The sequence below is a fragment of the Bos javanicus genome, chromosome 14 (assembly GCF_032452875.1).
Source record: "Bos javanicus breed banteng chromosome 14, ARS-OSU_banteng_1.0, whole genome shotgun sequence".
NCBI lineage: Eukaryota > Metazoa > Chordata > Mammalia > Artiodactyla > Bovidae > Bos > Bos javanicus.
This window is the reverse complement of record NC_083881.1, coordinates 13,961,798-13,973,640: the sequence shown is the minus strand read 5'-3', so window position 1 is coordinate 13,973,640 and position 11,843 is coordinate 13,961,798. Positions and strand designations below refer to the sequence as shown.

Genomic DNA, 11,843 nt, shown 5'->3' with positions numbered 1-11,843 from the left:
GAGAAATGTCTATTTAGTTCTTTGGCCCATTTTTTGATTGGGTCGTTTATTTTTCTGGAGTTGAGCTGTAGGAGTTGCTTGTATATTTTTGAGATTAGTTGTTTGTCCGTTGCTTCATTTGCTATTATTTTCTCCCATTCTGAAGGCTGTCTTTTCACTTTGCTTATAGTTTCCTTTGTTGTGCAGAAGCTTTTAAGGTTAATTAGGTCCCATTTGTTTATTTTTGCTTTTATTTCCAATATTCTGTGAGGTGGGTCATAGAGGATCCTGCTGTGATGTATGTCGGAGAGTGTTTTGCCTATGTTCTCCTCTAGGAGTTTTATAGTTTCTGGTCGTACGTTTAGATCTTTAATCCATTTTGAGTTTATTTTTGTGTATGGTGTTAGAAAGTGTTCTAGTTTCATTCTTTTACAAGTGGTTGACCAGATTTCCCAGCACCACTTGTTAACGAGATTGTCTTTAATCCATTGTATATTCTGGCCTCCTTTGTCAAAGATAAGGTGTGCATATGTGCGTGGATTTATCTCTGGGCTTTCTATTTTGTTCCATTGATCTATATTTCTGTCTTTGTGCCAGTACCATACTGTCTTGATGACTGGCTTTGTAGTAGAGCCTGAAGTCAGGCAGGTTGATTCCTCCAGTTCCATTCTTCTTTCTCAAGATCGCTTTGGCTATTCGAGGTTTTTTGTATTTCCATACAAATTGTGAAATTATTTGTTCTAGCTCTGTGAAGAATACCGTTGGTAGCTTGATAGGGATTGCATTGAATCTATAAATTGCTTTGGGTAGTATACTCATTTTCACTATATCGATTCTTCCAATCCATGAACATGGTGTATTTCTCCATCTATTAGCGTCCTCTTTTATTTCTTTCACCAGTGTTTTATAGTTTTCTATATATAGGTCTTTAGTTTCTTTAGGTAGGTATATTCCTAAGTATTTTATTCTTTCAGTTGCAATGGTGAATGGAATTGTTTCCTTAATTTCTCTTTCAGTTTTCTCATTATTAGTGTATAGGAGTGCAAGGGATTTCTGTGTGTTGATTTTATATCCTGCAACTTTACTATAATCATTGATTAGTTCTAGTAATTTTCTGATGGAGTCTTTAGGGTTTTCTATGTAGAGTATCATGTCATCTGCAAACAGTGAGAGTTTTACTTCTTCTTTTCCAGTTTGGATTCCTTTTATTTCTTTTTCTGCTCTGATTGCTGTGGCCAAAACTTCCAAAACCATGTTGAATAGTAATGGTGAAAGTGGGCACCCTTGTCTTGTTCCTGACTTTAGAGGAAATGCTTTCAATTTTTCACCATTGAGGATAATGTTTGCAGTGGGTTTGTCATATATAGCTTTATTATGTTGAGGTATGTTCCTTCTGTTCCTGCTTTCTGGAGAGTTTTCTTTTTTATGATAAATGGATGTTGAATTTTGTCAAAGGCTTTCTCTGCATCTATTGAGATAATCCTATGGTTTTTATTTTTCAATTTGTTAATGTGGTGTATAACATTGATTGATTTGCGGATATTGAAGAATCCTTGCATCCCTGGGATAAAGCCCACTTGGTCATGGTGTATGATCTTTTTAATGTGTTGTTGGATTCTGATTGCTAGAATTTTGTTAAGGATTTTTGCATCTATGTTCATCAGTGATATTGGCCTGTAGTTTTCTTTTTTTGTGGCATCTTTGTCAGGTTTTGGTATTAGGGTGATGGTGGCCTCATAGAATGAGTTTGGAAGTTTACCTTCCTCTGCAACTTTCTGGAAGAGTTTGAGTAGGATAGGTGTTAGCTCTTCTCTCAATTTTTGGTAGAATTGAGCTGTGAAGCCATCTGGACCTGGGCTTTTGTTTGCTGGAAGATTTTTGATTACAGTTTCAATTTCCGTGCTTGTGATGGGTCTGTTAAGATTTTCTATTTCTTCCTGGTCCAGTTTTGGAAAGTTGTACTTTTCTAAGAATTTGTCCATTTCTTCCATGTTGTCCATTTTATTGGCATATAATTGCTGATAGTAGTCTCTTACGATCCTTTGTACTTCTGTGTTGTCTGTTGTGATCTCTCCATTTTCATTTCTAATTTTATTGATTTGATTTTTGTCCCTTTGTTTCTTTTTTTTTTTTCCCCTTTGTTTCTTGATGAGTCTGGCTAATGGTTTGTCAATTTTATTTATCCTTTCAAAGAACCAGCTCTTGGCTTGGTTGATTTTTGCTATGGTCTCTTTTGTTTCTTTTGCATTTATTTCTGCCCTAATTTTTAAGATTTCTTTCCTTCTGCTAACCCTGGGGTTCTTCATTTCGTCCTTTTCTAGCTGCTTTAGGTGTAGAGTTAGGTTATTTATTTGACTTTTTTCTTGTTTCTTGAGGTATGCCTGTATTGCTATGAACTTTCCCCTGAGGATTGCTTTTACAGTGTCCCACAGGTTTTGCATTGTTGTGTTTTCATTTTCATTCGTTTCTATGCAAATTTGATTTCTTTTTTGATTTCTTCTGTGATTTGTTGGTTATTCAGCAGCGTGTTGTTCAGCCTCCATATGTTGGAATTTTTAATAGTTTTTCTCCTGTTATTGGGATCTAATCTTACTGCATTGTGGTCAGAAAAGATGCTTGGAATGATTTCAGTTTTTTTTGAATTTACCAAGGCTAGATTTATGACCCAGGATGTGTTCTATCCTGGAGAAGGTTCCATGTGTGCTTGAGAAAAAGGTGAAATTCATTGTTTTGGGATGAAATGTCCTATAGATATCAATTAGGTCTAATTGGTCTATTGTATTGTTTAAAGTTTGTGTTTCCTTGTTAATTTTCTGTTTAGTTGATCTATCCATAGGTATGAGTGGGGTATTAAAGTCTCCCACTGTTATTGTGTTATTGTTAATTTCTCCTTTCATACTTGTTAGCATTTGCCTTACATATTGTGGTGCTCCCGTGTTGGGTGCATATATATTTATAATTGTTATGTCTTCTTCTTGGATTGATCCTTTGATCGTTATGTAGTGACCGTCTTTGTCTCTCTTCACAGCCTTTGTTTTAAAGTCTATTTTGTCTGATGTGAGTATTGCTACTCCTGCTTTCTTTTGGTCCCTGTTTGCATGGAAAATCTTTTTCCAGCCCTTGACTTTCAGTCTGTATGTGTCCCCTGTTTTGAGGTGGGTCTCTTGTAGACAGCATATGTAGGGGTCTTGTTTTTGTATCCATTCAGCCAGTCTTTGTCTTTGGGTTGGGGCATTCAACCCATTTATGTTTAAGGTAATTATTGATAAGTATGATCCCATTGCCATTTACTTTATTGTTTTGGGTTCGAATTTATACACCGTTTTTGTGTTTCCTGTCTAGAGAATATCCTTTAGTATTTGTTGGAGAGCTGGTTTGGTGGTGCTGAATTCTCTCAGCTTTTGCTTGTCTGAGAAGCTTTTGATTTCTCCTTCATAGTTGAATGAGATCCTTGCTGGGTACAATAATCTGGGCTGTAGGTTATTTTCTTTCATCGCTTTAAGTATGTCTTGCCATTCCCTCCTGGCTTGGAGAGTTTCTATTGAAAGATCAGCTGTTATCCTTCTGGGAATTCCTTTGTGTGTTATTTGTTGTTTTTCCCTTGCTGCTTTTAATATTTGTTCTTTGTGTTTGATCTTTGTTAATCTGATTAATATGTATCTTGGGGTATTTCGCCTTGGGTTTATCCTGTTTGGGACTCTCTGGGTTTCTTGGACTTGAGTGATTATTTCTTTCCCCATTTTAGGGAAGTTTTCAACTGTTATCTCCTCAAGTATTTTCTCATGGTCTTTCTTTTTGTCTTCTTCTTCTGTGACCCCCATGATTCGAATGTTGTAGCGTTTAATATTGTCCTGGAGGTCTCTGAGATTGTCCTCATTTCTTTTAATTCGTTGTTCTTTTTTCCTCTCTGATTCATTTATTTCTACCATTCTATCTTCTAATTCACAAATCCTATCTTCTGCCTCTGTTATTCTACTATTTGTTGCCTCCAGAGTGTTTTTGATTTCATTTATTGCATTATTCATTATATATTGACTCTCTTTTATTTCTTCTAGGTCCTTGTTAAACCTTTCTTGCATCTTCTCAATCCTTGTCTCCAGGCTATTAATCTGTGATTCCATTTTGATTTTAAGATTTTGGATCAATTTCACTATCATTATTCAGAATTCTTTATCAGGTAGATTCCCTATCTCTTCCTCTTTTGTTTGGTTTGGTGGGCATTTATCCTGTTCCTTTACCTGCTAGGTATTCCTCTATCTCTTCATCTTGTTTAAATTGCTGAGTTTGGGGTGTCCTTTCTGTATTCTGGCAGTTTGTGGAGTTCTCTTTATTGTGGCGTTTCCTCACTGTGTGTGGGTTTGTACAGGTGGCTTGTCAAGGTTTCTTGGTTAGGGAAGCTTGTGTTGGTGTTCTGGTGGGTGGAGCTGTATTTCTTCTCTGTGGAGTGCGATGAAGTGTCCAGTAATGAGTTATGAGATGTCTATGGTTTTGGGGTGACTTTGGGCAGCCTGTATCTTGGAGCTCAGGGCTGTGTTCCTGTGTTGCTGGAGAATTTGCTTGGTGTATGTCTTGCCCTGGAACTTGTTGGCCCTTGTGTGGTGCTTGGTTTCAGTGTAGGTATGGAGGTGTTTGATGAGCTTCTGTCAATTAATGTTCCCTGGAGTCAGGAGTTCCCTGGAGTTAGGGGTTGGACTTAAGCCTCCTGCTTAAGTAAGTTATCGGTCTTATTTTTACAGTAGTTTCAAAACTTCTGCTTCTATACAGCACCACTGATAAAACATCTACGTTAAAGATGAAAAGTTTCTCCACCATGAGGGCCACCCAGCGTTCACAGCGTTACATGGAGAAGAGAAGAGGGAGGAGGGAGTTAGAGGTGACCTGAATGAGATGAGGTGGAATCAATAGAGGAGAGAGCAGGCTAGCCAGTAATCACTTCCTTATGTGCACTCCACAACTGTACCGCTCAGGATGTTCACGGAATTATACAGAGAAGAGAAGAAGGAGGAAGGCGACAGAGGTGGTCAGGAGGATAAAAGGGGGAATGAAAAGGAGGGAGACAGATCCATCCAGTAATCAGTTCCCTAAGTGTTCTCCACTGTCTGGAACACACAGAAATTCACAGAGTTGCATAGAGTAGAGAGGGGTTAGGGAGGAGACACAGGTGACCTGGTGGAGAAAAGGAGAGTCCAAAGAGGGAGAGAGCAGTCAAGCCAGTAATCTCGCTCCCTACTGAAAAATGGGTACTGAAGATTGGGTTCTTAAAGGTGCAAAATTGGTAACAAATATATAAAAGCAAAAATTAAAAATCTAGAGTAGAGTTTGGAATTTCAAAAATACAATGTTAAAGAAAAGAAGAAGGAAAAGAGAGAAAAAACAGAAAAGAAACCAAGTCGCAAAAATTATAAAGAAAATATAGGTACACAATTGATAACAAATACCACAAAGCAAAAGTTAAAAATCTAGAGTAGAGTCTGGAATTTCAAAAATACAATGTTAAAGAAAAGAAGAAAAAAAAACAAGGTCACAAAAATGATAAAAAATATATATATGAAGTTTGCTTTAAAAAAATTAAGAGTCTTTTTTTTGTTGTTGTTGCAAAGTAATAGTAGGTTATAAAAGTGAAAATTAAAGAAATAATAGAGGACTTAAATTTTTTTAAAAAAATTAATAAAAAAATAAAGAATGATCATAAAAATAGTAAAAATATATCTAGAACTTTCTCTGGTTTTGTTTTGGGTACTGTGTGCCATGATCTTCATTTTCTGAATGTTGAGCTTTAAGCCAACTTTTCACTCTCCTCTTTCACTTTCATCAAGAGGCTTTTTAGTTCTTCACTTCTGCCATAAGGGTGGTGTCATCTGCATATCTGAGGTTATTGATATTTCTCCTGGCAATCTCGATTCCAGCTTGTGCTTTTTCCAGCCCAGTGTTTCTCATGATGTACACTGCATATAAGTTAAATAAGCAGGGTGACAATATACAGACTTGACGTACTCGTTTTCCTATTTGGAACCAATCTGTTGTTCCATGTCCAGTTCTAACTGTTGCTTCCTGACCTGCATACAGGTTTCTCAAGCGGCAGGTCAGGGGGTCTGGTATTTCCCATCCCTTTCAGAATTTTCCACAGTTTATTGTGATCCACACAGTCAAAAGCTTTGGCATGGTCAATAAAGCAGAAACAGATGTTTTTCTGGAACTCTCTTGCTTTTTCGATGATCCAGCAGATGTTGGCAATTTGATCTCTGTTTCCTCTGCCTTTAGTGGCTGTAGATAATTTGTAAACAAATAAACATGGTTGTGTTCCAATAAAACTTTATATGTAAGAACAGTTGGTGAGTCAGATTTGACCCATGAATCATACTTGCTGTTCCTTGGCCTATTTCCAGTGGTAGACTTTGTGCTTTTTAGATCAATTTATACTTGAATCATCATTGATACCTTGGAATAAGACTGGTAAACATTTAGAACAGTATTCGTCAAAATGGCAGTTCACTGAAGACTTGAGAACTGTGTTAAGAGTGTAGATTCCTGAGTCCTGCTCCTAAAGATTTGAATACAGAATGTCTGGGAAAGAGCCTCAGCTTCTGTACTTCTGGCCCCTGGCTCTATATACATACAACAGAGTTTGAAAACCGTTAAGTGTATGGCTTCAATAGATAACTTTGCAAAGACATAATGTGAAATAAATCTCTGTGTAATTTGTTTCACCCACAATCCTAACTCCACGCCAGAACCTCTGGTTTAATGAACAGACTATCCATTCCATCTCCAAACCTCGTGTCATTGTACCTTTTCCTATTTTATTTAGAGGCAGACACATTTAAGTGAAAATAATCACCATCAGAATACTATGTGCCATAAGCTGATGTCAGGATATTTATTCAGCAGAATGCAATTACCAGTAAAATTTTATGTTCCAAATGGCATGACTATAATCCAGTGTAGGCTTTTTAACCCCTGGTGATTTTTGTTTCATTTGATTTGTGATGAGTGGCAACCAGCATGGTTGCTGGGGGCTGGCAAAGCAAGAATAAAGGGGAAATAGCCCCATGGCCCCTACAGGCAGCTTTCAACTACAGTATGCCACTAAATCTCCATCACCACCGGGTGGCTCTACATGATTCCGTTGTTAATTGAATTTTTCCCCAAGTAGAATGAGGGCTTGTTTTGCATCAACACAGTTCCATTGCCTGATGATTGTTGTTGGTAATGTCAACTGAACTTAAGATATTTCAGCATCCACATGCACAGGCATCATTGCTGTGATTTGGAGTAAGAGTAGGGAAGTGCACAGGAGGACAGCACACAGGAGACGTGGTACTGTGCTCACTACGCTGTGTGGACGAGATGGTTGGGAAGGTCTCTGCACAGACACGATGGTATCCCCTTCCCGGTGCGTCGCATCCAGAGGTGCATGAGGTTGTTGTTTAGTTGCTCAGTTGTGTCCAACTCCTTTGCAACCCCATGGACTGTAGCCCGCCAGGCTCCTCTGTCCATGGGATTTTCTAGGCAAGAACACTGGAGTGTGTTGCCATTTCCTTCTCCAGGGGACCTTCCTGACCCAGGGATTGAACACTCAGACCCATGTCTCCTGCATTGGCAGGAAGATTCTTTATGGCTGAGCTACCAGGGAAGCTCCACAAAGGTATACGAGGTTGACACATTTTATTACTAGTGAGGTAGACTTTGACCATGTGTTTAAGGTGGTGTCTGTGAGGTTTCTCCAATGTAGATTTAAAGTTCAACTTTGTAATTAATAAGCATCTTGTAGGGAGATACTCCCAAGGCTTTGTGAATTAGTGAGTTGGATTTCAGGAAATATCCAAAATGAACACATTTCACTCTGTGCATATGAATGATGTTTATCAGAGAAATTGATGGCTGAAAGTGGTTATCCTGTGAACGAATTGAAATCCCTCATTTGAGACAGAAGGGTTCACCTAAAAGCCAGCTGAGAATGTCATCTCAGATGTGGGATGACCAGCAGCCCAGCCCATCTCCTCACATCAGATTGCTTTATTCCTTCCTGACTGCCATTAGGATGTACCATGTATCCAGAGTTCGTTGCTCTCTGATTACCTTTGTTTTATAGTAGAGGAAGAATCCATTCAAGTCTTCCTCTCCTTCCCATCCAATTAACATAATTATTGTTTGGTCTGTCAGTGTCTCTCTTTCTCCCCCTCTGCAGTGAGAGATCTGTTTTCACTAACTTGGCACATGGGTTTTTTTTTCTGATGCAGAACTGAGAGACAGTAATGAAGAAATGAGAAGAAAGGGAAGGATCCTTGTATACTGGGCCAGTTCCTAGGATCCCAGAATCCTTGCTACAGAATCCAGGTGAAGAGAAGAAAAAAGAAAAAAAAAAAGTCAGTGACTCTGTTGATATAGAAAACAAAGAGCTAAGAGCTGAGAAGAAAAACAGAAAGAGCCTGATTGTCTTAGAATCTTGTAGACCATTTTGTGACTGCGCCAGGAGGTGGCTCGCGGGCAAGCGGCCAGAATGCTCTGCGTGTGGAGGTGAAGAAATGCGCAGTCAGCAAGTGACATGTAAGCACACAAGAGCCCACAGAACGGTGCAGCTGATGCCTCTGAGAGGGTGTGCCCCCAGAGCGTGCGCCCCCAGAGCCAGGCCTCTGGGAAGAAGACCCTGTTCCAGTCACCCCTGTGTTCAGTGGCTCCTTGAACCAGGGAACCAGGGAACGCTGACAAATCTAATATTTTTGATAGTCAGCCAGTCCCTGTAGTCAAACCCACACAGTAAAAAAAAATTAAGATAAAAGAGGGACTTCCCTGGTGGTCCAGTAGTTAAGACTTCACCCTCCAGCACAGGGGGTTGCAGGTTCAACCTGGTTGGGGAGCAAAGATTCCACAAGCTTCCAGGTCGAAAAACCAGAATATAAAACAGAAGCAATATTGTAACGAGTTTAATAGACTTTAAAAATGATCCACATCAGAAAATTTTTAAACATCTCACACATCAGGGCCCTTCCCCATGGGAGAAGGAGAGAACCCAACTCCTGCAGGACATTCAAGAAAGTCATCTGCATGGGGACCTGACCACACCACACACCGGCTGGTTCACAGGACTTATTAGCCTATCCCAGACGCCCTGGTCCCTTTAACACAGGCTGCAGGGATCAAAAGTTGCCTTTGACCCTTCTGAAAATATTAGGTAATGTCAGTGCAGGGGGATAATACTCTTTCTGCCCTGGAGTGCAGCAGTTGTTGCTCTTGGGAATGATTGTGCTAATTCTTAGGTCATTAACGCCAAGTACTACATGACTGCACACTTCTCTAACCAGAGAGAAGGCAAAACAGAGTGCGATGCATCTTTCTGGAGCATAAAGTTTATTAAGACTATGAAGAACCAAGGAGATGGCAAGCATTATCCCCTCCCCAGCAACATGAAAGACAGAAGTGTGGGGGATGGGGGACATGCCCCAGGGCACAGTCCAGTCTCTGAAGTTTCACCCAGCAGGGGAGGAGGGGCAGCCAGGCCAGGGTGGTGCCTCTTCTGGTCGCCCAGACCACTCCAGAGCATCCTCAGAGCTGGCCAGGGTTTTGGATAGGAGGCTTTCCTGAAGGTGGTGGAGGTGCTGGATTTGAATCCCGTCATCCAGGTGGGAACATGACCAGGTCATCGGGAGCTTTGCAGGTCATCCTTTGGCTGTTTCTTTTATCACTTTAATATTAGCCCTCTTTATGGGCAGGCCATAGCAAATATATTTAGAGAGCCATCTCAAGATTCTTCCAGCCACCCCCTTCTTTTTCTGGGTGAGGCCAGAGGGAGTGACTGGGACATATTCTCGGGTTACCCAACAAGGGTGGAGCTTTGTGCATCAGCACATCCGGGAGGCAGGTGGTTCCTTCAGGGACTTTCCGCTGATGTCATGGGTGCCATTGGTGTTGCAGGTGTCACAGGGGATGTGGTTGTCCTGTGTGCCATGGGTTCTGTGAGTGTTGTGGGCGATGCGGGTCCGCGGGTGACACTGGTGTCATGGGTGCCTCTGGTGTCACGGGTGAGGCAGCGGTCACTGGTGACACTGGTGTCACAGGTATCGCAGGTGCCACAGGTGTCATATACGTTGCACGGCTCAGTAGTGGCCGGGGTGCTTAGGGCGTCATAGGTGAGGCTGGTACCTCTGGTATCACAGCTGTCGCAGGTGCTGATGGTGTCGCAGGTGCTGATGGTGTCACGGGTGTCCCTGGTGCCTCGGGTAACGCTGGTATCACGGGTGTGGCTGCTGTCACGCCTGTTGCAGGTGTCGCAGGTGAGCCCGGTCCTGCACGTGTTGTGGTGTTCACCGGCATGATCGGTGGCTCAGGGGCTGCTGGCATCGCGTGTGTTGCAAGTGGAGGGGGCTGGGCTGGGGGTGACGGTCCTCGCCTCTGGGCAGGGTAGGGGAGTGGCAGGCTCTCTGGTCTTTTCCGTTGACTCCTGGTTCTCCTGCTGCTGAATGGTCTCCCAAAGCCAGGCAGGAATAAGCATGGACATCTCAGGGCTGGGAGTAGGCTTATGTTCTTGGCTGCTGAGGTTGGAGGAAACGGCCAGTCTCACAGTGATGGTGCGGGTCCTCACCTTGGGTTCATTCATGTCACTGCCACTGCTTATGTCTAAGCCCGGTATTTGGTCTCTGCACCAGCCCAGTATTGTCTCCACTGTCACCCCAGGGTGCTCTTCACAGGCTGGCGGGAGTGGCTCCTCCTGGCCCCTGTTCACCCATGGATGCTGCCAAACATCTTCTAAAGTACCTCTTTTGGTAGTGTTCAGTGTTACCATACAGTCTAGTAAGTCTGTTATCTTGTTAGATGAATATTTGGGCATATGGTAGTGCCCCCTAAGCACACGCTGCCACAGCTCCCAGAAATCTTGTCCCCTGAAGGGGAGGGATCCAGTTACTATGGTGTACAGGATGCCACCGAGGCTCCACACATCCTCCTCTAGGCCTGTATAAGGCCTCCCCAGGAAGAGTTCTGGGGCCATGAACGTGGGGCTGCCACAGAAAGTGTCTAGCTTCTTTTGTGGGTGCCACTGGTTGCTAAGGCCGAAGTCAGAGATCTTGACGTTGTTGTTGGCGTCGAGGAGGAGGTTGCCCAGCTTCAAATCCCGGTGCACCACGCCCCGCTGGTGGCAGTGCTGCAGAGCCGAGACCCGCTGGCGGAACAGGCCTCGGGCCTCCCCCTCCGTCAAGCGGCCTTTGGCCTCCAAGTAGGTGGACAAGTCTCCTCCACTGACGTACTCCATTACTATAAATAGAGCCTCCTCCGTGTCAATAACTTCCAGTAGTTTTACAATATTTGGATGGCTTATTGTTTTTAGGCTATTAATCTCTTGATTTCTTCCTGAGACTGGAGGAGCTCTGATTGGTCTTTTGAATGACTTCAATGATGACCCGATGACACAATATTTGGGTGGTTTATGGTTTTTAGGCTATTAACCTCTTGATTTCTTCCTGAGACTGGAGGAGCTCTGATTGGTCTTTTGAATGACTTCAGTGACTCCCGATGACCAATATGGCTGCCACCTCCTTGGTCAGAACATGCCGGGCCAACTTCACTTTGGCGAATTGGCCTTCACCAATTGTGTCAAGGATCTCATGGTTCTCAATATGAGCCACCTTCCTAATGGAGATGGCCATGAGGTCCGGCATCCCTAACTCTACTACCAGCCCTCACTAAGCGTGCTAAGTGTGCTAACAGTGACGAGGATGCTAACAACACTGTAGAGCTGTCAGGTTGGTTTATTTCTCTTCCTCGTTTCCTGTTTTGTCGCAACAAAATTGTGGAGTGATGGACCAAAAGGTGTGGAACAGCAGACAAGTTACAGCTCAGTTCAGCTCAAGCAGACAGATCTTTTTCTAGTC

At 42.3% G+C, this 11,843-nt stretch overlaps 1 protein-coding gene across 1 annotated transcript; it reads right to left on the bottom strand.

Moving 5' to 3' along the window:
* Window positions 1-9,749: 9,749 nt before the first annotated feature.
* Window positions 9,750-11,630, bottom strand: LOC133260825 (serine/threonine-protein kinase MARK2-like). The gene is made up of 2 exons (XM_061439556.1): window positions 11,490-11,630; window positions 9,750-11,410 (listed from the first exon to the last, which is right to left on the bottom strand). The coding sequence occupies exons 1-2, from the start codon at window positions 11,628-11,630 to the stop codon at window positions 10,301-10,303; spliced, it is 1,251 nt and encodes a 416-aa protein (XP_061295540.1). The 3' UTR covers window positions 9,750-10,300.
* Window positions 11,631-11,843: the final 213 nt, after the last annotated feature.